Source organism: Poromitra crassiceps (genome assembly GCF_964638095.1).
Source record: "Poromitra crassiceps genome assembly, chromosome: 8".
Classification (NCBI taxonomy): domain Eukaryota; kingdom Metazoa; phylum Chordata; class Actinopteri; order Beryciformes; family Melamphaidae; genus Poromitra; species Poromitra crassiceps.
The window spans coordinates 15,808,828-15,830,659 of record NC_139629.1 but is presented as its reverse complement, the minus strand read 5'-3'; the positions used below and the strand labels follow the sequence as shown (position 1 = coordinate 15,830,659).

The following is a 21,832-nucleotide window of genomic DNA, read 5'->3' as shown; positions in this document are numbered from 1 at the left end:
CGAGTGACATCACAGTTGAACAATTCTGCGTTGAGCAATGGTGCGCCACCGCCCTTCAATCACAGTTGCTCAAGTGACATCACTGGTGACATCACAACTGCTCAAGTGACAGCACAGTTGGGCAACTGTGCGCCATGAGCGACTGTGTGCCATGAGCAACTGTGTGCCATGAGCAACTGTGTGCCATGAGCAACTGTGCGAACTCTCCAAGTGACATCACAGTTGAGCAACTGTGCGGCTGTGCGCCATCATGCAACTGTGTGCCCATTGGCTCTCCAATCATAGCATTCAGAGTTGCTCGAGTGACATTACTGATGACATCACAACTGCCCGAGTGACATCACAGTTGGGCAATTCACAGTTGGGCAACTGTGTCCCCGTGCAACTGTGCGCCATCATGCAACTGTGCAACTGTGTGCCATCGGCTCATATTACATCACAGTTGCTCGAGTGACATCACTGATGACATCCCAACTGCCTGAGTGACATCACAGTTGAGATGTGGTGTGAAAACCCCCCAGCCAGTACCTGAGTGGCTGCTCTTGCTGCCCATATGGCTCTCTGATTGGCTGTGGGGGACCTGGGGGAGGTCCTGGCAGGCCTGGATGGGCGAGTCGCGTGTGGACGGCACGGCGCTCGGAGCCTTCTCCATGTTCTTCATCTCCATCTCCTCGTGGTGGATCCACAGGTCCGGAGGACGCAGGTCCTTCTGGCTGCCCTTCCTCTTACTGGCACTGTGGCTGGCTCGCTTCCTGGAGGCACCCAGGAGGGGAGGGAAGAAGGTAAGTAAGAAGGTAGGAGGGGAAGCAAGAAGGTAGGTAGGTAGGAAGGAGGGTAGGTAGAAAGGAAAATGGATAGGTAGGTAAATATGTACGTGTATGTAGGAAATAGTGTTACTGTGGTACTCAAGACCGGTCTTGGTCTCCACATTTTGATGGTCTCGGTCTCATCTCGGACTCGCCCTCTCTCGGTCTTGGTGACTTGGACTCGGACACGCCGGACTCGGGATTTTATTTCAAGATCAGTCGAGACCACAACTGCAGTGACATCATTACCTGTCTGTGTATTGTCTGATTCATTGATTTATTATTTTATTTTACTGGATGTAAAAATCCCCCCTTCAATTGCAACAAATAACTTTGCAGTTTGAAAGTTTGACCGCTGAACTCACTCCCCTCACGCGCCAAGGGAGACAACACAAGGAAACAAGACCGTTTGGGGGAGTGATCATTTAGCAGCAGGAAGGTGTTTTTACACTTCATTCTGCCCACTGTGTTGAGCCTTTCTGAAGCTCAGTGATCTGGAATTGCAGTGTTTCAGATGAAAGGATTGTCTTCTGTCACTGAGTATATACTGTACAGTACATTTGTATTTACTCAAATTCCAAAATAATGATTTATTTCGTTGTTAGCAGGGCAATGGCATAAAGGTTAAGCCAGGTCTTCAGGTCTAGGGGAAGAGTGTCCCGATTCCTTTTAGCATCAGAGGTAGAGTGAAGTGGGAGGGGCTATCTCGCCCTCCAAACTGAGATTTTCAAGCACAACACTCCAAAGCAATCCTAATTTAAAACAAATGTGAATATCTGATTTTAATGTAGACAAAGAACAAATATGTACTTGAGTAAAAGTAACAAGCGCAAATTCAGTCAGTCGGCTGCCAGTCACTGATGACGTCATTTGTTCTCAGAGTTGTGAGTCAGTCAGTCAGTCAGTCAGAGACAGAGGCAGATTTAGGCTGGCAGCCAGCTGCCTGGCAAAAACTAGTCAGGAGAGCCTACAGGAGACAAGAGGCGGGGTCTCAGGAATGACATCATCAGACCAACAGGGAGCATCTAACCTCTAGAGCTGCAATGATTAATCGTTTAGACTAATTTTTAAGGAAAAAAAAATACAAAAATTCTCTGATTCCAGCTCCTTGAAAGTGAATATTTTCTCGTTTCTTTATTCGTCAATTGATTGTTTGGCTTGTGGAGAAAAGAAGACATTTGAGGACATCATCTTGGGCTTTGGGGGGAAAAAAGTGATCTCCATTTTGTGACATTTTATGGACCAAACGACTTCAATTAGTCTCAAAGATAATGGCCAGATGAATTGAATGGATGATGTTGGTTGCAGCCCTTCTTACTTCCTCTGCTGAGCGGAGGAGCGCCGGGTGCAGATGAGCACAACGATGACCACCGTTACCACGGCGACGGCTCCCACGGAAACCACCACAATGACAAGGAGGTGGCTGCTCTTCTGCGGCGTGGCGCTGCCGTGAGGCGGGCGCATCTGACCAATAGGAGACTCTGGAACACATGCACCAGGAAGTGGGGGGTTAAAAACTACAAATGTCAAGCGTCAAGTGCGGCCCGGGGGTCTTCTTGAAGATTGACATATATTGAGGGAATCAGTAACTTTCTGTGTCTGTGTCTGTGCGTGTGCGTGTGTGTCTGTGTGCGTGTGCGTGTGCGTGCGTGCGTGTGTGACAGTGACAGGCGTAGAGGGACAGAGGGGAATTGATGACACGCTCTGTCATTTATTATCGATTTTGACCTTGGAGCAGGAGAGAGAGAGAGAGAGAGAGAGAGAGAGAGGGAGAGACAGAGACAGAGAGGGGAGAGACAGGCAGACAGACAGAGAGAGGGGGGGAGACAGAGACAGAGAGGGGAGAGACAGGCAGACAGACAGAGAGAGGGGGGGAGACAGAGAGGGGAGAGACAGGCAGACAGACAGAGAGAGGGGGGGAGACAGAGACAGAGAGGGGAGAGACAGGCAGACAGACAGAGAGAGGGGGGGAGACAGAGACAGAGAGGGGAGAGACAGGCAGACAGACAGAGAGAGGGGGGGAGACAGAGGGCCCTATCGTCATCTATGGAGAACATTTATGGGGAAATCCCTTCCGGGGCAAGAGACGTCACGTGACTGTTCAGCTCTATGGAAGCAGGCTGACTCAATGGAAGTAGACTGACTCAATGGAAGTAGACTGACTCAATGGAAGTAGACTGACTCAATGGAAGCAGACTGGCTCAATGGAAGCAGGCTGACTCAATGGAAGTAGACTGACTCAATGGAAGTAGACTGACTCAATGGAAGTAGACTGACTCAATGGAAGCAGACTGGCTCAATGGAAGCAGGCTGACTCAATGGAAGTAGACTGACTCAATGGAAGTAGACTGACTCAATGGAAGTAGACTGACTCAATGGAAGTAGACTGACTCAATGGAAGTAGACTGACTCAATGGAAGCAGACTGACTCAATGGAAGCAGACTGACTCAATGGAAGCAGACTGACTCAATGGAAGTAGACTGACTCAATGGAAGCAGACTGACTCAATGGAAGCAGACTGACTCAATGGAAGTAGACTGACTCAATGGAAGCAGACTGACTCAATGGAAGTAGACTGACTCAATGGAAGCAGAGTGACTCAATGGAAGTAGACTGACTCAATGGAAGTAGACTGACTCAATGGAAGCAGACTGACTCAATGGAAGCAGGCTGACTCAATGGAAGCAGACTGACTCAATGGAAGTAGACTGACTCAATGGAAGTAGACTGACTAGGTCTGCAAGGTCAGCCTGCAGGTAGAGGGTGAAAGTTGGTTTTAACCTATGTGTGCTAATAACTAATAACTATGTATAAGATGATGTCTGTCTGTGTGTGCGTGTGTGTGGCAGAATGCATTGGCCTTCTCAATGCCACGACAGATATGCTGTCTGTCTGTAGATGATGGCCTGCCTATTGCGTCTGTCCATATGACGTGCATTTATGTAATAACTCATACTATTAATTATGTGTATGTAATTCTAGCTTTATTGAATATGTAATGACTTAAATTCTATAACACAGGCTCTAAGGATTCTAAATGGAGCTGGCTGAACAGGTCGTACCTCACTTTACGGACGGACGGACTGATGGGGCGGGTAGCGAAATTAATACAGTAGTGTAACGAGTAACGTAACTAATTACTGTCTGATACCACGTAATTAAAAGACTAATAAGTAACTAATTACATTTCCAGAGTAACTTGTCCAAAACTGGTTATTACGGTACACCGCACAATAATAATTACATTCCCTCTTCAGTCAGATCTGAATCTCATTAACTTTGAGACAAACAGGAGCTCTGAGCCGCAACACACACGGGCGCACACACACGGGCGCACGCACGCACACACACACACACACACACACACACACACACACACACACACACATGCACACACACACACACACACAGCTGCAATTAGCTTAGCTCCCGTGAGACATTCCTGTCTGTTGCATCGAGTCCAATAATGAACTGAGATTAAATCCACCATTCTGACTATTAGATTTAGTCAAGCAGAAGATAAACTAACTATGTGTGTGTGTGTGTGTGTGTGTGTGTGTGTGTGTGTGTGTTACCATTGATGCTACTCCTGTCAATCAGGTTGGTGTCGGGTGGCCAGTAGGCGTGGTCTCCTCCTCGACCTGGAAACAAGAACACAATAGAGTAGCGCAGGAATGAATGTGGAAGACCTGGATGTTAGCATATTCCATCTTGTGAAGGTCTCTTTAGATGACTGATGTCTTGATCAAGTGTTCTCTTTGCATGAGTGATGTCTTGATCGTCTTGTGAAGGTCTCCTTAGATGAGTGATGTCTTGATGAAATGTCAAATGCAACTTATGCAAGTTTCCTTCAAAAACGATCCAAGGCACACTGTAGTATTTCTGAATAATTAAAATGCCTTTATTTTACATTGCTTTTTTTTTTTTTTTTTTGAATGACCAACGCGTTGCGACTATACTGTAGGTCTTCATCAGGGTCATTAACAGCAGTAGCTTACAAACCTATTACGCGCACGCGCACACACACACACACACACATACACACACACACACACACACACACACACACACAGATAGGCATAAAACGTACCTTGATCATTGGCCATTTTGTCTGGGTGTTCCACTGAAAGAGAAAGAGAGAGAGAGACAGAGAGAGAGAAAGAGAGAGAGAGAGATAAACTTATAAAATATAAAGTATAGGAATACATTTACACATAAAGCAGGTCTTGATCTTCAGACATGAAGACACACACACCCACACGCACACCCACTCACCCACACCCACACACACACACACACACACACACCCTTGGCGGTCCTGAAGTGCAGGGGCTCAGACAGGGGGCCGAGCCCCTTGGCGTTCTTGGCCTGGATCCTGAACCAGTATCCGGTGTCCAGGTTGAGGTCGGACAGCTGGTGCGTCAGACGGTCCCCCCCGATCGCCTCCATCGCCCAGGCATCCATGGCCGCATTCTTATCCAGGCTGTAGTACACGATGTAGCCTAAGACACATATAAGACCTGTTCTTATCCAGACTGTAGTACACGATGTAGCCTAAGACACATATAAGACCTGTTCTTATCCAGACTGTAGTACACGATGTAGCCTAAGACACATATAAGAACTGTTCTTATCCAGGCTGTAGTACACGATGTAGCCTAAGACACATATAAGACCTGTTCTTATCCAGACTGTAGTACACGATGTAGCCTAAGACACATATAAGAACTGTTCTTATCCAGACTGTAGTACACGATGTAGCCTAAGACACATATAAGAACTGTTCTTATCCAGGCTGTAGTACACGATGTAGCCTAAGACACATATAAGACCTGTTCTTATCCAGACTGTAGTACACGATGTAGCCTAAGACACATATAAGAACTGTTCTTATCCAGACTGTAGTACACGATGTAGCCTAAGACACATATAAGAACTGTTCTTATCCAGGCTGTAGTACACGATGTAGCCTAAGACACATATAAGAACTGTTCTTATCCAGACTGTAGTACACGATGTAGCCTAAGACACATATAAGAACTGTTCTTATCCAGGCTGTAGTACACGATGTAGCCTAAGACACATATAAGAACTGTTCTTATCCAGGCTGTAGTACACGATGTAGCCTAAGACACATATAAGAACTGTTCTTATCCAGGCTGTAGTACACGATGTAGCCTAAGACACATATAAGAACTGTTCTTATCCAGGCTGTAGTACATGATGTAGCCTAAGAAGACACATATAAGAACTGTTCTTATCCAGGCTGTAGTACATGATGTAGCCTAAGACACATATAAGACCTGTTCTTATCCAGGCTGTAGTACACGATGTAGCCTAAGACACATATAAGAACTGTTCTTATCCAGGCTGTAGTACATGATGTAGCCTAAGAAGACACATATAAGAACTGTTCTTATCCAGGCTGTAGTACACGATGTAGCCTAAGACACATATATGAACTGTTCTTATCCAGGCTGTAGTACACGATGTAGCCTAAGAAGACACATATAAGACCTGTTCTTATCCAGGCTGTAGTACACCATGTAGCCTAAGACACATATAAGAACTGTTCTTATCCAGGCTGTAGTACACCATGTAGCCTAAGACACATATAAGAACTGTTCTTATCCAGGCTGTAGTACACCATGTAGCCTAAGACACATATAAGAACTGTTCTTATCCAGGCTGTAGTACATGATGTAGCCTAAGAAGACACATATAAGACCTGTTCTTATCCAGGCTGTAGTACACGATGTAGCCTAAGACACATATAAGAACTGTTCTTATCCAGGCTGTAGTACACGATGTAGCCTAAGAAGACACATATAAGACCTGTTCTTATCCAGGCTGTAGTACACGATGTAGCCTAAGACACATATAAGAACTGTTCTTATCCAGGCTGTAGTACACCATGTAGCCTAAGACACATATAAGAACTGTTCTTATCCAGGCTGTAGTACATGATGTAGCCTAAGAAGACACATATAAGACCTGTTCTTATCCAGGCTGTAGTACATGATGTAGCCTAAGAAGACACATATAAGAACTGTTCTTATCCAGGCTGTAGTACATGATGTAGCCTAAGAAGACACATATAAGACCTGTTCTTATCCAGGCTGTAGTACATGATGTAGCCTAAGAAGACACATATAAGACCTGTTCTTATCCAGGCTGTAGTACACGATGTAGCCTAAGACACATATAAGACCTGTTCTTATCCAGACTGTAGTACACATCTGCGAAACGCGTTGTACCTGTGAGCTGTTGCAAATAAATGCCACGTGAAAAGTTGGTCCAAGTCTGAGGAGTTTGTGCGGTCCGCTGGACTCTTAATATTATATATATTTTGATAGATTCGAACGAACATGTATTTTTTTTTAAAGGAATATTCGAATATCATTTTTGACCAATTGTGACAGCCCTAGCACACAAACATATCAAGACTCAAAACTATGAAATAGTATAATTAACATCTTTTTTCACTTTCACAATTCATAAAAGCGTGTGTGTGCACCTGTGATTCGTCCGTTAGCCTCCATTGGTGGTTGCCAGCTGATTAAAATGGCACGGGGTCTTCCTTCTCTGCTGATCACCGTCAGGTCCTTGGGGGCGGAGCTAGGAGCTGTCAATCACGCACAAACAGGAATCAGAGCTAAATAAAGTCATGCATTTGAATTGAACTGGAAAAATAACGGTGAGGGTTTGTTCTGTATTCCATGTTTTTCACATGTTGAATAGCTGGAGACTTGACTTGCTGCTTGAAGAGTGACTTGAAGAGTGACTTGGGTTCTGGTGACTTGGGACTCGACTCTCACTTGTAGTTTGATGATTTGAACAGGTTTCTAAAGTCTTGACTTGAGATCTTGTGTTTGTGTAAATGACTTAGATTGAAAGTGACAAGAATTATTCCAGTAGACCGAATTTAAATTCATTTTTTTCTGAAATCTTTATGGAATTATTGAATTTATTGAAGTTGAAACTGATGATGGAAATCAAACTCAAATGATGCTCTTGGCAAGTTTTCAAAACCATATTAAGATATTAAATTGTGTGCGTGTGCACGCGTGCGTGTGTGTGTGTGTGTGCGTGTGTGTGTGTGTGTGCGTGCGCGCGTGTCTATGTGTGTATGTGTGTGCGTTGATGTGTGCGTCTGTGCATGTGTGTGTGTGTGTGTGTGTGTGTACCTGCTTCGTAGGTAGTGGCGTGGGCCGTCATGCTCCAGGTGCTGGACTTGCGACCCTTGGTTACCATGACGGCGAACTCGTACACGGTGTTCGGCTTCAGACCGGTGACGGTGTGGCTGAGAGCTGTGGTGTCTGCAGACTGTGCGCGCGCGCGCGCACACACACACACACACCCACGCACACGCACACAACACAGACATGCGCGCGCGCGCGCACACACACACACACACACACACACACACACACACACACACACACACACACACACACACATCCATCATGGGCCCCATTATGTATCTATTTGGGGAAACTGCGTCCCCCACAGTTACAGAATGTTCTTGTCTCAACTTGTTTCAATGAAAGAACTGGCTAACTGTACCTACTCCAGCTAGCAAGCGAAACACGTTTCATTTGAAAGAGCTGTGCAGGACATGGAGGCAGGCAACTTTGGCATCGGGGTAGTGTAGTGGTAGATTCCCTAAGGATCTATAGGGTAAAGATGGAGAGCAAGGCACAGGGCACCAGTTTTTCCAATTTGGGACCATGCAGTGCCGTACCAAACACCTCCGGCTTGGTCGGGTGTCCATACAGGCACGATTGGCTGTGCCTGTGGGTGGGAAGCCAGATTGAGGCTACAGTATGTGTCCTGTTAGCTGCACTAGCGCCTCCTCTGGTCGTTCGGGGCGCCTGGTCGGGACGGAATGGAACTGGTGGGAATAGCGTGATCCTCCCACGTGCTACGTCCTGCCGGTGAAGCTCCCCGCTGTCAGGTGAAAAGAAGCGGCTGGCAACTGCACTTGTGTCAGAGGAAGCATGATGCTAGTCTCGGCTCTCCCCAGATCGGCAGAGGGTGGAGCAGCGATCGGGGCAGCGGAAGGGGGGGGGGGGGGGGGGGGGGGGATTGGCCAAGTACAATTGGGTTGAGAATGGGGGGAAATCCGGGAAAAAATAAAAATAGTGGACATGGACCCACCTTGAACTTGCCGCTGGTGGAGTAGCTGGTCTTCCACTTGACAGAGTAGTAGCGGACCTCGGAGGTCTTCTGGCTCTTGGTCATGGAGGGGTCAGCCCAGGAGACCCTGACCGAGTCCGGGGACAGAGCCACAGCTTGGACCCCCACCGGGGGGATCATGGGCGTGCTGCTGTCTGGCATGGGAGTGGGGTATTTATCAAACAGATGGAACAGATCATCGTCTGATGGCTCCATGGGGTCTGGGGGCGGGGGGAGGGTGACGGCAACGAGGGTGTTTGTGTGGTGAGGGGTGGGGTGGGGGGATTATACAGTGAAATTAAATAAATACAAAGTAATAATAAAACAATACAATAATAAAATAATAAATAAATAAATAATGTGTGTATAATAAATAATGTGTGTTAAAAAATAAAATAAACAATAAAATAAATGAATAAATAAATAAAGTATGTAAATAATGAGGATTTTTATATGGGGATGTACGTGAACACATATGCACACATATAGACACACACATTGTCATGGCACAATCGCAAGGCAAACATATATGTCATAAACAAAATATGGCAAGGTGCAATAATGAACAATGCACGCGCGCACACACACACACACACACACACACAAAACAATAGGATGACATGCGAGTTTGAGAGTGCATGCAGCAGGCGGCCATGTTGGATCAGAGCGAGGGAAGGAGCAGGTGAATGAGGAAGTGAAAAACAGAGAGAGAAGAGAGGAGAGAGAAAAGGACAGAGTAAGAAGACTTTGAGAGACAAAGCTGTTACTCTAACCAGGATGAGATCCACACAGAGGGGCGGGCCTACAGGAAACAGGCTCCTCCCACAGAGGGGCGGGAATACAGCAGACAGGCTCCTCCCACTCTCACACAAACACTTTTTAAATTAGACCTAGAAGCATCTATCGTTTGCCGAATCCAGTTTAGAAGAAACACGCCCACTTCCGTATAACGAAACCCTCTGATTTCAAACTGGAAAACCCTTTCAACAAATTTCAGGAGTTTCCAGAGGCGAGTCACGCTGCTACAAGCGAGAAGTTGATTGTAAATCAGTGATGACTGTTACTTTGGATTTTTTATCATTTTATTTTCTATATTGATGTATTTATACTGTAATTTATTTATTTTTGGTACATTTTTATTATCAATCATAACTGAAACATATTCATCTGATAATTTTCATTTTTTTTTTTTTCAAATTTTCAAATCACCCCAATAATGTTTTCTTTGTGCACTCCAGGGAGTATCAAACAGATGTTATTTGTTCATTTTAAGAATAGTGTTTATCTGTTTTTGCAAATGAACTCTTCTATTGTTATTGAGTTTTTCTTCTCTCTCCAAATGTCTTAAAATGTATATGCACATATTTAGATCAAGGAAATATAAATTTGCTCCCCAACCCCCCTATCAAGGATTTGAAAGGAGGCTTGTTGTAGTGTGACTTGCCGCCTCTGGAAACTCGGATACAAACTTTTAAACTAACCGTTGTCAATGAAGAAAGAAAGAAAAAACATTTGGCAACTGCATGGCTGCTTTCTCTTCTCAGATGTTTTCACAAACACGTTTCAGTCAACAATTTTAACTATATAAGAGAAAGTTTCCAAACGAGCCATCATCTTTTCTCTTTCTTTCTTTCTTTCTTTCTTTCTTTCTTTCGTCATATGAAAGGAAGTGGTCGTGGTTTCTTCTAAACTGGGTTGGAGAAACGATAGACACGGCCTGGAACTGAGTTTGAGGCCAATTTCAAAATGAATAAAAATAAACTAAGCTGGTCGCCCTGCACACAGTCCATGTGGATGTTTGCCTGCAGCTAATCAGAGCTAATGCTGCCTTCAATTGCTGCCCAAAATATTGTAAATATGAGGTCAACGCATATGAACAAAAGTGGAAAAGACAACAGGGAAGTTGGGAGTTTGAGTGAAACCCAAGTAAGTTTCTGACTTCGGTGCATGGAGGCCAAACTTGAAGCACTTGAAGGCAGCACGGTGCTAAACAGAGACGCTCTAACACAGAGCTGCAATGAGCAGAGCAGACCTGATTGTTGACACAGTTATGAATGGAAATGTGCTCTACTGATTCTAGCTCTGTGACTCATCTAGTCACAGTGACACCTACTGGAAGGAGAAGACAGAAACAGTTAGTGACGAACCAGGAAATACAAACACATCACATCACTGGAATATAATATAATATAATATAATATAATATTTAATATAATATAATTAAGCAATATCCCACGAGAGGGAGTGCTGTTGTTGGCTAATATCGTCACGGCTGTGATTCGGTTGTAGAAGATAATCACAGCCGTGACGATATTAGACAACAGTAGGACCTCGAGTGTGATATTGCTTTTATACAACAGTTGTACAGCATAAACAAAGCTATTCATCAAGTAATAATAGCATTATTATAAGTAATTTGAAACAACAGATCTGTCTGTTATTCACTTCCGCCAACAAAAACAGTTCCCCCAGGATTGCACTATCAAGTCGTGTTGCCAAGCAAGCAACAACAGGTAAACTTCCTGCATGCAGTTTCCTGACTGCAAACTAGCTAAGCTAACATTAGCTACTTTAAGGTTAGCACAGACAATTTCAGCTTACCCTTCATAATTAAGGTTAAATCCATATCGTTGTCCCTGGGTGTGTGCTGTTTGAACGCAGCCTAATCAAGGAAACGTTTAGAACAGCTGTGAAGCGGAGTGATATAGTGAAGCGCCAGTGCTGTTATCGTAAAATATCAGCACTGTTAGGATCCCTCTGGTCCAATCAAATTGCTCGGCCGGAACAAACTAATATAATATAATCTTTCTTTACTATAAGAATGAGAAGTGTCCGTGTGTGTGAATTTTGTCCGGCCACAGCTATGCCGTTTTACGTGCGATCGGGCTGAAACTTTAAGGAAGTGTAAAGAGCACCCGTGAGGGTGACCTGACGGAGCCGGATTTTTTAATTAGGTAACTGCCCTAATTACCTAATGATGTGATGTCACTCGAACAAGGATGTCATCAGTGATGATGTCATCAGTGATGTCATCCTTCCTGGCTGAGGCGATATAAGACCACTGTGTTCCAGGGCGGGGGGGTCTAACTGCCACGAGTCCACTAATATAATATAATATAATATATAATATAATATAATATAATATAATATAATATAATATAATATAATATAATTAAATAAAATATAATCCCTGCTCTGGGAGCGGCCACCGCCACACGCAGCTGGAGTTGCTAGCTAGCATGCTTTAGCTAGCATTAGCTAGCCCATGCCTACAAGATGTATTGTATGTTAAAATGACGCCAGCGTCATTCTGGGTCACCTTGAGGCTCAGTTACTGTCATCTCTACACTGGTGACCCTGACAGTTGCTACTGGGTGTGGCAAACTATGAGATGATGGACACAATGCTAGTGCTAGCTACCACGAAGCTAGCTCCGACGACAAGGCTCTGGCTGCCATGCTAGCCGCCACGAAGCTAGCTCCCGACGACAAGGCTCCGGCTGCCGTGCTAAGCAGGAAGTAAAGCAGGTGTAACTAGAATACCATCAATGATGGTTCCATTCCATTTAGGTGTTCCAGTACCAGGGCCCTCGTTAATGTTATTGATTACACATTTACATTTACTTCGACCATTGGCTTGTTTGCAAACCACGTGATCATGCTGGGGGGCAACCAGCAGCAGGCTAGATAGGAAAGCACTCGCAAAATCAGACAAGTTGATATGTTTTGCAATCTTCTGGTGATACCTGCAGCGAGGAGTGGCATGCAACCCTTTTGCATACTCGCTTTCCTCCATTCTCCATAGTAGCTCTGGGAGAGCTGCCCCCCAGTGACGTCATCGGCATCATCGGAATACGGTTGCAAACAAGCTATAGAGAACCAAAGTCACGCCCACTTCCCGGGTTAGCCATAAGAGAAGGGATTTCATTCGCCATTCATTTTTCCATAGCCATTTTGTAAAATGCGTATAAAAATAGTTTTACTTGGTCAAACAAGCGATTTAGCTATATTTATCATCACGCACAGGGGCTGCCTGCTGACTGCCAGGGGGCGCACAGGGGCTGAGTGCCAGCAGGGGGTGCACCGGTGCTGCATGCTGACTGCCAGACCAGGTCCGTCCGCAATGTGTCTTGCATGTATTTACACCTCTACTTTCATGTGGCCAAGCACTATCCCACTGCAATACCATCAGCCGCCAGGGGTAGGGTCTCTCTCCCGCTCTCTCTCCCTCTCTCTGTATCTCTCTCTCCCTCTCTCTGTATCTCTCTCACTCTCTCTGTATCTCTCTCTCCCTCTCTCTGTATCTCTCTCTCCCTCTCTCTGTATCTCTCTCCCTCAGTCTTTATCTCTGTCCCTCTCTCTGTATCTCTATCTCCCTCTCTTTGTAGCCATTGATGACATGGTGTGTGGAGGTAGAGAAGGCAGCCAGGCAGACAGCCAGGCAGGCAGTATATTAACGAGGATCCTGGCATTAACGAAGCGTTTTTAATGCTCTCGTAAAAGTCTCTCCAGCAGCCTTCTGCCATATAAAGTGACGCAACAGCTACTTCTGCCACGCGTAGGAGCGTGCGTGTGTGTGTGTGTGAGAGAGAGAGAGAGAGAGAGAGAGAGAGACACTGTTGATGACCTTGTCAAAGCCGTAGGGTTGGTTTAACTGTCTCTGTCCTCAGGCCGCCCGTTCTCCTTCCATCATTGACATTTTCCAAGTGAAATGTTGGACGGCAGGCATGTCCAAAGTCCAGCTCGGGGCCCATTTGTGGCCAACGGACCGATTTTACAGTAAACGGCCCGCAGCTCTCATTATATCCTATAGGTGGCCCTCCACACAGTAAGTTCACTTTGTGTTTTTTACATTCACATAACGATGACAGCACTATCATACAGTTTGTAGACAAGCACCAAGTAGGAACTACAGACATTTCCCACTGGGTGGCAGCACTGGGTGACAGCGAGGCCCTGCGATTGTCTCATTTGCCAAGAGACCGTCGCTGTTATGAAAGAGTTCAATGTGAAGAGACATTATGAGACTAAGCATAATTCATATCAGTGATTTATATATATCCTGTATATATATATATATATATATATATACGTATATACTGTATGTATATATACTGTATGTATATATATATATATATATATATATATATATATATATATATATATATATATATATACACCCGTTTATCCACCCGTTTACTGCCGGACATATATAGCCCATATATAGCCCCAAGGTATCTTCAGAATATCTCATCTGGCCCCATTCAAAAACATTTTTTTCGACAGCCCTGTTCTCTCATGATTCTGAATATACAGTAGGTGAATCGCTTGTTCTGTCCAGGTAAAAAAGTATGTTTATAAGCATTTTGCGAAATGTCTATGGAAAAATGAGTGATATGTGATCTTGGTTCGTATGGCTCCCTATAATCACAGCGGTGAACAGATTTCCTCTGAATGTCGTCGTCGTCGTCATCATCAAGTTTTTATTAGGCTAATAAAGGCTGGCTGGGTGATGGTGGGTGGGGGCTGGGTGACGGTGGGTGGGTGACGGTGGGTGGGGGCTGTGGTTAACAAAAGTTTATGAAACAGCAAAGTTTGTGGTCAGCACATTATCTTCACAAATAGGGACCACTTTTATGCATTTTCTGAAAATCGCGTTTACATTTTTTTTGTTTACGCTTCACAAGTCATAAAAGTGTTCCTCATGTGTGAAGATTATCTTGCATAAAACAAACTTCACTGTTTTATCAACTTTTCTTAACCACAGACCTTATTTCATGCATTTAACCAAAATTCCCATACAAAACTCCCATTGCCTTTTACCTCTATTATCACTATACTGCAGCTCAGTATGCCTGTTTGTTTGTTTGTCTGTCTGTTTGTTTGTCTGTCTGTCTGTCTGTGTGATCATACCTGTCAGAGAGCGAGTGACGGCACTCTCGTACAGAGGAACGCCCTCTCCAGCGTTGTTGAACGCCTTCAGGGAAATCACATAGTGGGAGCTTGGCTCTGAGAGAGAGGGGCGAGGGAGGGGGAGAGGGGGGAGAGCAGGGAGAGAGGGTGGGAGAGAGAGACAGAGATAGGGGGAGAGAGAGAGGTGGGGAGAGAGAGAGACACACAGAGAGAGACAGAGAAGTCAAAGGTTAGTACAGTTTTTACATTATAGCCATTTATCTGACCAAAGTTGTATTAATTAACTAAAGAATTATTATTAAATAATTTATAATTAAAAATGATTATTAAATATAATTATTTATTTAAAAAATAAATAGGATGCAAAACTGCAGCTATTATGCAGGTAGTCTCGCTGGCCACCCTCCTCTCCCTTCCATCCGAGGAGTCTGGCGCCGCAGGTCTCCATAACTGGGATAAACCCTCCCCTGCTCTACTCTGCTCTCCCATTGGAGCGACTGTTTCGGTGGCAGCCGGATGTCCGCTCCCGGCTTATTACAAGCTCTGTCATTGGCTCCGACCATGTCAATCAGAGCGGCTTCCGCTCCCTCCTCCCCATGTCGCTGTAAATAGTGCCCTGCCGCCACAGTGAAAACAACAACGCTAACTAGCTAGCAAGCTAATAGCAGAAACCTACACGCTAGCTCGTTGCTACACGCTGAAAACGGCAAGTTGGATTGTTTGAAACTATTTTCCAAGGGCACTGCCGCTAAGCGGCGCCCATCGCAATCCCACTATGGAGACCTGCGGCGCCAGACTCCTCGGACGGAAGGGAGAGGAGGGTGGCCAGCGAGACTATTATGCAGGTAACAACCAGTGTTAAATTCTATTTTAAACACCGAGTTGGCTAGTGAAACAGGGAAAGTGGTCAGTACGTTAGTCTAGTGGCTGGTGAAACAGCGAAAGTGGCTCCTAAATTAGTCTACCATATAGGAGCTGTGTTTTGGGAACAGAGAGAAAGCGGACTCAAACCAGCCATCTGCCAACCCCTCAGTATTGAAGGCCAGCTGGTCGAGCAGGTACCATATTTTAAATACCTTGGGACGGAGATAGACACCTTCTCCCAACACCCTGAGTCGGTGTGCAAGAAAGCGCAGCAGCGCCTCCACCTGCTGAGGAGGCTCAGGTCTTTTAATGTCAGCAAGGGCATTTTAAACCTGTTTACAGGACACTCATTGAATCCATCCTAGCCTTCAACAACTCACCCTGGGACAACGCCCTCACCATCAAACACAAAACTAAACCCTTCTGCGTAGAGTACCGGAGAAATCAGCAGTGTTGGGAAGTAACGCGTTACGATAATAAAATTACTTTTCCCAGTAATGAGTAGTGTAACAAATTACTAATAAAATTGCAGTAATAATATTACCCCAAGATAAAACAACTCGTTACATCCTTACTTTTGTTGTTTCTATTCTGTGATTGCGACGTGCCGCAAAATGACACGCAGTTGTACACAAACAAGCTCCAAGCAGCAGAGCAGCATGGCATCAACGTTACAACAACAATGCCGTGCGTGACGTCACCACAGACCACAGCAGAGCCATGGAGGAAATGTCTGCGTTCAGCAGCTGGATATTTTCTCATTACTTTGATTTTGTCGTGAAGAAAGGTGACAAGAACATCAAAGCCAAATGTAACCTGTGTCCAGGTGCTAAGACTCTTTCCACTGTGAAAAACACAACCTCAAACCTCCCAACACATGTAGGCCTACCTAACGTTAACGTTACGACTAGGACTCTTATGGAAAATATTACATTCAAGTGCAAAATGGACTACCAAGACACACACATACAACACTTCAAAGTTGAATTCGGATATTATATTTTAATTAGTCTCAAGAACAGTATAGCCTTTAAAACTAAAAATATTTAAAATATTAAAATATTTTTTATTTAATGCCTGAGTTTATTGTAAAATGATACCCCTGTTTGTTTGTTTGTTTTTGTTTAAACATTTTCTATTTATGAAGTTGTATACTTGTCTATTATGTTGATTGACGCTTTGTATGTTTTGGAATGAATCAATAAAAAAAAGTGTCATATGATATGGGCAGCCATGGTGTATTGTCAAACCCACTCGTCAGTTAAACAAACACGCCAACTCCACTCCCCAGACACACGTCTGGCACATGAATTAATGATTAGTATGAATTATAAATACCACGAACAAATACACAGCCCCCCACTCCTGTGTGTGTGTGTGTGTGTGTGTGTACTGTATGTGTGTGTGTGTGTGTGTGTGTGTGTGTGTGTGTGTATGTGCGTGCGTGCGTGTGTGCGTGTGCAACACAATGGTAGGATTTTCTTTTATTGCTGTTCCACTATGAGACCTGAGACGGGAGTTTTCCCTCCGCGTATTAAAATTCCGCCTAATTTGTTATTGTCTCCTTTCCGATGCAAATTGCTTGTCGCGGGCGCTGGGGAGGATGTTTTCTCTGTTCACAATCACATTTCCACTTCAAGCGCCTTTCTTATTGAATTCCTTTAAATTATTGATCGTAATTAAATGCAGGTTTTATAATAATGAATGAATGGTTGAGGGGGTGGGCGCGCTGTAGAGGCACATGAATGCAATGTCAATATTGGCATTTTGTAGGCAGCAAGAGCCGCTGTGTGGGGAATCAAACATTAAACATTTTGGTGTTGATAAAGCTGTTTGGATTAAAGCAACCGCAGAAAGAAAATTATGTGTGTGATGAGTGATGATTCGTCAGCTCACAATAACTCATTCCCTGCCAGGGGTTTCTGACCATTTTCACTGATCTTCCCGGGACCCACATAAGTCCGTCACAAGTCCGTCTGACTGACAGCACCTTGGAGCTCAGGGGAAAGATGCTGTGTGTGCCAGCCTGGTGCGCTTTGAGGCACCAGGCTGGAGGTGTTTTATGGAGCTTTTTTCTGAAGGGAGATTGTTGCTTTCTCCGCTGGCTGGTTTTGTGCGACAATAACACAGGCTTCTTCAGGACAATAACACAGGCTTCTTCAGGACAATAACACTGGCTTCTTCAGGACAATAACACAGGCTTCTTCAGGACAATAACACAGGCTTCTTCAGGACAATATCTGTTTGGTGTACAGTCTTTACTCACCTAGCTTTTCTATAGAGTAGTATCTCTCTTTGGTGAACATGTCTTTACTCACCTAGGTTTTCTATAGAGTATCTCGGTTTGGTGTATACAGTCTTTACTCACCTAGGTTTTCTATAGAGTAGTATCTCTCTTTGGTGAACAGTCTTTACTCACCTAGGTTTTCTATAGAGTATCTCTGTTTGGTGTACAGTCTTTACTCACCTAGGTTTTCTATAGAGTATCTCTGTTTGGTGTATAGTCTTTACTCACCTAGGTTTTCTATAGAGTATCTCGGTTTGGTGTACATGTCTTTACTCACCTAGCTTTTCTATAGAGTAGTATCTCTGTTTGGTGTACAGTCTTTACTCACCTAGGTTTTCTATAGAGTTGTATCTCTGGTGTACAGTCTTTACTCACCTAGGTTTTCTATAGAGTTGTATCTCTGGTGTACAGTCTTTACTCACCTAGGTTTTCTATAGAGTAGTATCTCTGTTTGCTGTCGACGCGTACGGTCTCGGCGTACGGACTTCCAACGCCGTAGCCGATGATGTAACCTCTGACGAGGATGCTGGGGCTGAGGGGGGGCGTCCAGGACATGATGATGCTGCTGGGGAGGGGCCGCACGTGCAGCGAGCTGGGCTGGTTCGGCACCTGGCTCTCTGAAAAACAACAGGAACGAGTGTCATTCATTTCTGTTAAAGTCGAGGTGAAATGAGATCTCAGGGTCCGTGATGGCGTATTCCCACTGAAAGAGGGTAGAGAGGCGGGACATAGCGTGTGGAGGAGTTTGATTTGACCGTTGGAAAGAGGGCGTGTCTGGGATTAGGGAGTGAGAGTTGACGTTGGCCAATCCTGCCGCTTGTATGGCGTGTTCTGCCCCCAATTGGGTGGGATCCATAATAACGCAGTGATCTGTGCTTCGGGAGCCAAAATAATGTATCATACCAGACTCATCTGAAACTTACCGTCACCTTTCAATGACACTTTCAGAGGCTGCAGCGGGTTCAGTTTTAAAGCCAGAGTGACGTGTCTGGTATCATATGAAACGAGAAGACATAAGGCATCGATTGGTACCAACCTTGTCATGCTAGCTTGTCAGGAGGTTAGGCAAAACTTTGATGAGGGCGGGGGGGAACATTTTCAAATGGGTCCTCTTTTTCACAGCTTAATGTTAGCAGGTGTGTGTGTGTGTGTGTGTGCCTGATGTAGCCTAATGTTGTTATTTAGCCATTCTGATGCTATTGCATGGTTATATCAGCTAATTTTCATTTCATGGTGGGGGGAAAGTCCCTGGGAAATGTGGTTTGGTACATAGGGTACTTGGCCTGAAGAATGTGGGAACCCCTGTTCTATGGCATCAATCTGAAGAACCACGTTGGGTTCCTTTACTGTTCTGTGTGGGTGAATTGTTGCAGTATTGTTACCCAGCACCTGTTATGGAAGATATCACCATGTGAACTGAACTGAACTGAACTGAACGGAAGGGAATATCACCTCGATATCACACTGATTTCACTGTGCTGTCACCACTGTATTACTGTATATTCACACTGGACACACACACAAGCTTGTTAGCGGCAGGTATTTAGTGCTGCTGTAGCTAACAGATGCTAAACCTGTTAGCACTGTATTAAACGGTGATCAGCCTTGACAGCTGTATTTTCCCTCAGCATCAGATTAGATAAGATTAGCGTCTCGTGGGCCCTCAGGGGAGATGGTTAATATCACTTTATTGAGTGATAATCCATTAAAATTTAATCTGCTCTCCCCTCCCTGCCTCTAAACCAGGTTAGCACAGACCAGCTCCTGCTTTATCTCCTCAGCCACTTCCTGCTGACGAATTCCAATTTCTGCTAAATATCTTTTTCTCAGCTCCCTCAGCCTGTGGGAAGTATGCTCCGCTTCAAAAAAAAAAATCACCAAGGTTATTATCAGTGACATCAGGCTGTCCGCTAACGAGAGCATCAGCTAAATGAGCGCTGCTGTGAATGTGAAAGCCTGGAGCAGACCACGCTGAGGCCGGAGTGGCTCAGCTGGGCGGCAGGGATGTATTAGGGCGTTTCACACATGCCTAGCCCGGTTTGTCGTTTCGGACCAGAAGCTGCCTCGGATGAGACATTACTCCTTGCCAATTGCCATACGAGAGGTTAGGGTTAGGGATGACATCACAATTGCTCAAGTGACATCACTGATGACATCACGATCGTGACAGACACCGCCGCCACTCAGCCAATTTTACCTAATAAGATGACAGAGAGGAACCAGAGCTCTTGAGGGGGGACGGGAGAGGGTGAGAGGAGCAGTGGATGGATAAGTGGAGGCAGAAGATGGAGGCAGTAATGCAACAGCAAGGATTCCAACTGCTATAAAACACCACAGAAGAGGAAGAAGAAGAAGAACTAAGATGACACATCATTTGAAATCTTACAATCTGCAGTTTCATAATCTGGGAAAAGAAAAAAAAAGACCTTGGCCTACTTGTGAAAAAACAGCAGTCCGTGTCACATAACGTCCTGGTGGTAATGGTGTCAGTAATGGAGGGTTTTTGTCCGTCAGTATCCATTAAGTCCATTACATGTGTCTGCTGTTAGAGACAAGGCAGCCAGCCGGTCACAACCTCACCACAAACACGCTCTCTGTCTCTCTCCTCCCCCTCTCTCTCTCTCTCCTCCTCTCTCTCTCTCTCTCTCCTCCCTCTCTCTCTCTCTGTCTCTCCTCCCGCTCTCTCTCTCTCTCCTCCCTCTCTCTCTCTCTCTTCCTCCCTCTCTCTCTCTCTGTCTCTCCTCCCGCTCTCTCTCTCTCTCCTCCCTCTCTCTCTCTCTCTCCTCCCTCTCTCTCTCTCTCTGTCTCTCCTCCGCTCTCTCTCTGTCTCTCTCCTCCCCCTCTCTCTCTCTGTCTCTCCTCCCGCTCTCTCTCTCTCTCCTCCCTCTCTCTCTCTCTGTCTCTCTCTCTCCTCCCCCTCTCTCTCTGTCTCTCTCCTCCCCCTCTCTCTCTCTGTCTCTCTCCTCCCCCTCTCTCTCAAACTCTCTCTCTCTCTCTCCTCCCCCTCTCTCTCAAACTCTCTCTCTGTCTCTCTCCTCCCCCTCTCGCTCTCTGTCTCTCTCTCCTCCCCGCTCTCTCTCTCTCCTCCCTCTCTCTCTCTCTCTGTCTCTCTCCTCCCTCTCTCTCTCTCTCTCCTCCCTCTCTCTCTCTCTCTCCTCCTCTCTCTCTCTCTCTCTCCTCTCTCTCTCTCTCTCCTCCCTCTCTCTCTCTCTCTCCTCCCTCTCTCTCTCTCTCTCCTCCCTCTCTCTCTCTCTCTCTCCTTCCCTCTCTCTCTCTCTGTCTCTCCTCCCGCTCTCTCTCTCTCTCCTCCCTCTCTCTCTCTCTCTCTCCTCCCTCTCTCTCTCTCTGTCTCTCCTCCCGCTCTCTCTCTCTCTCCTCCCTCTCTCTCTCTCTCTCCTCCCTCTCTCTCTCTCTGTCTCTCCTCCCGCTCTCTCTCTCTCTCCTCCTCTCTCTCTCTCTCCTCCTCTCTCTCTCTCTCTCCTCCTCTCTCTCTCTCTGTCTCTCCTCCCGCTCTCTCTCTGTCTCTCTCCTCCCCCTCTCTCTCTCTGTCTCTCCTCCCGCTCTCTCTCTCTCTCCTCCTCTCTCTCTCTCTGTCTCTCTCTCTCTCTCTCTCCTCCCTCTCTCTCGCTCTCTCTCCTCCCCCTCTCTCTCAAACTCTCTCTCTCTGTCTCTCTCCTCCCCCTCTCTCTCAAACTCTCTCTCTCTCTCTCCTCCCCCTCTCTCTCAAACTCTCTCTCTGTCTCTCTCCTCCCCCTCTCGCTCTCTGTCTCTCTCTCCTCCCGCT

General features: G+C 45.5%; 1 protein-coding gene across 1 annotated transcript in view; it reads right to left on the bottom strand.

Annotated features, from left to right (window-relative positions):
- The window catches only part of dcc (DCC netrin 1 receptor), a gene marked incomplete at both ends in the record, with an annotated part of 118,699 nt that overhangs the window by 13,203 nt on the left and 83,664 nt on the right, over positions 1-21,832 (bottom strand). The window contains 10 exons of the mRNA XM_083641075.1: positions 529-752; positions 2,125-2,287; positions 4,383-4,448; positions 4,898-4,930; positions 5,115-5,309; positions 7,325-7,432; positions 7,995-8,133; positions 8,968-9,206; positions 14,898-14,993; positions 18,471-18,665. Of these exons, the coding sequence (XP_083497201.1) occupies positions 529-752; positions 2,125-2,287; positions 4,383-4,448; positions 4,898-4,930; positions 5,115-5,309; positions 7,325-7,432; positions 7,995-8,133; positions 8,968-9,206; positions 14,898-14,993; positions 18,471-18,665 (1,458 nt within the window). The remainder of the gene's footprint in view (positions 1-528; positions 753-2,124; positions 2,288-4,382; positions 4,449-4,897; positions 4,931-5,114; positions 5,310-7,324; positions 7,433-7,994; positions 8,134-8,967; positions 9,207-14,897; positions 14,994-18,470; positions 18,666-21,832) is intronic.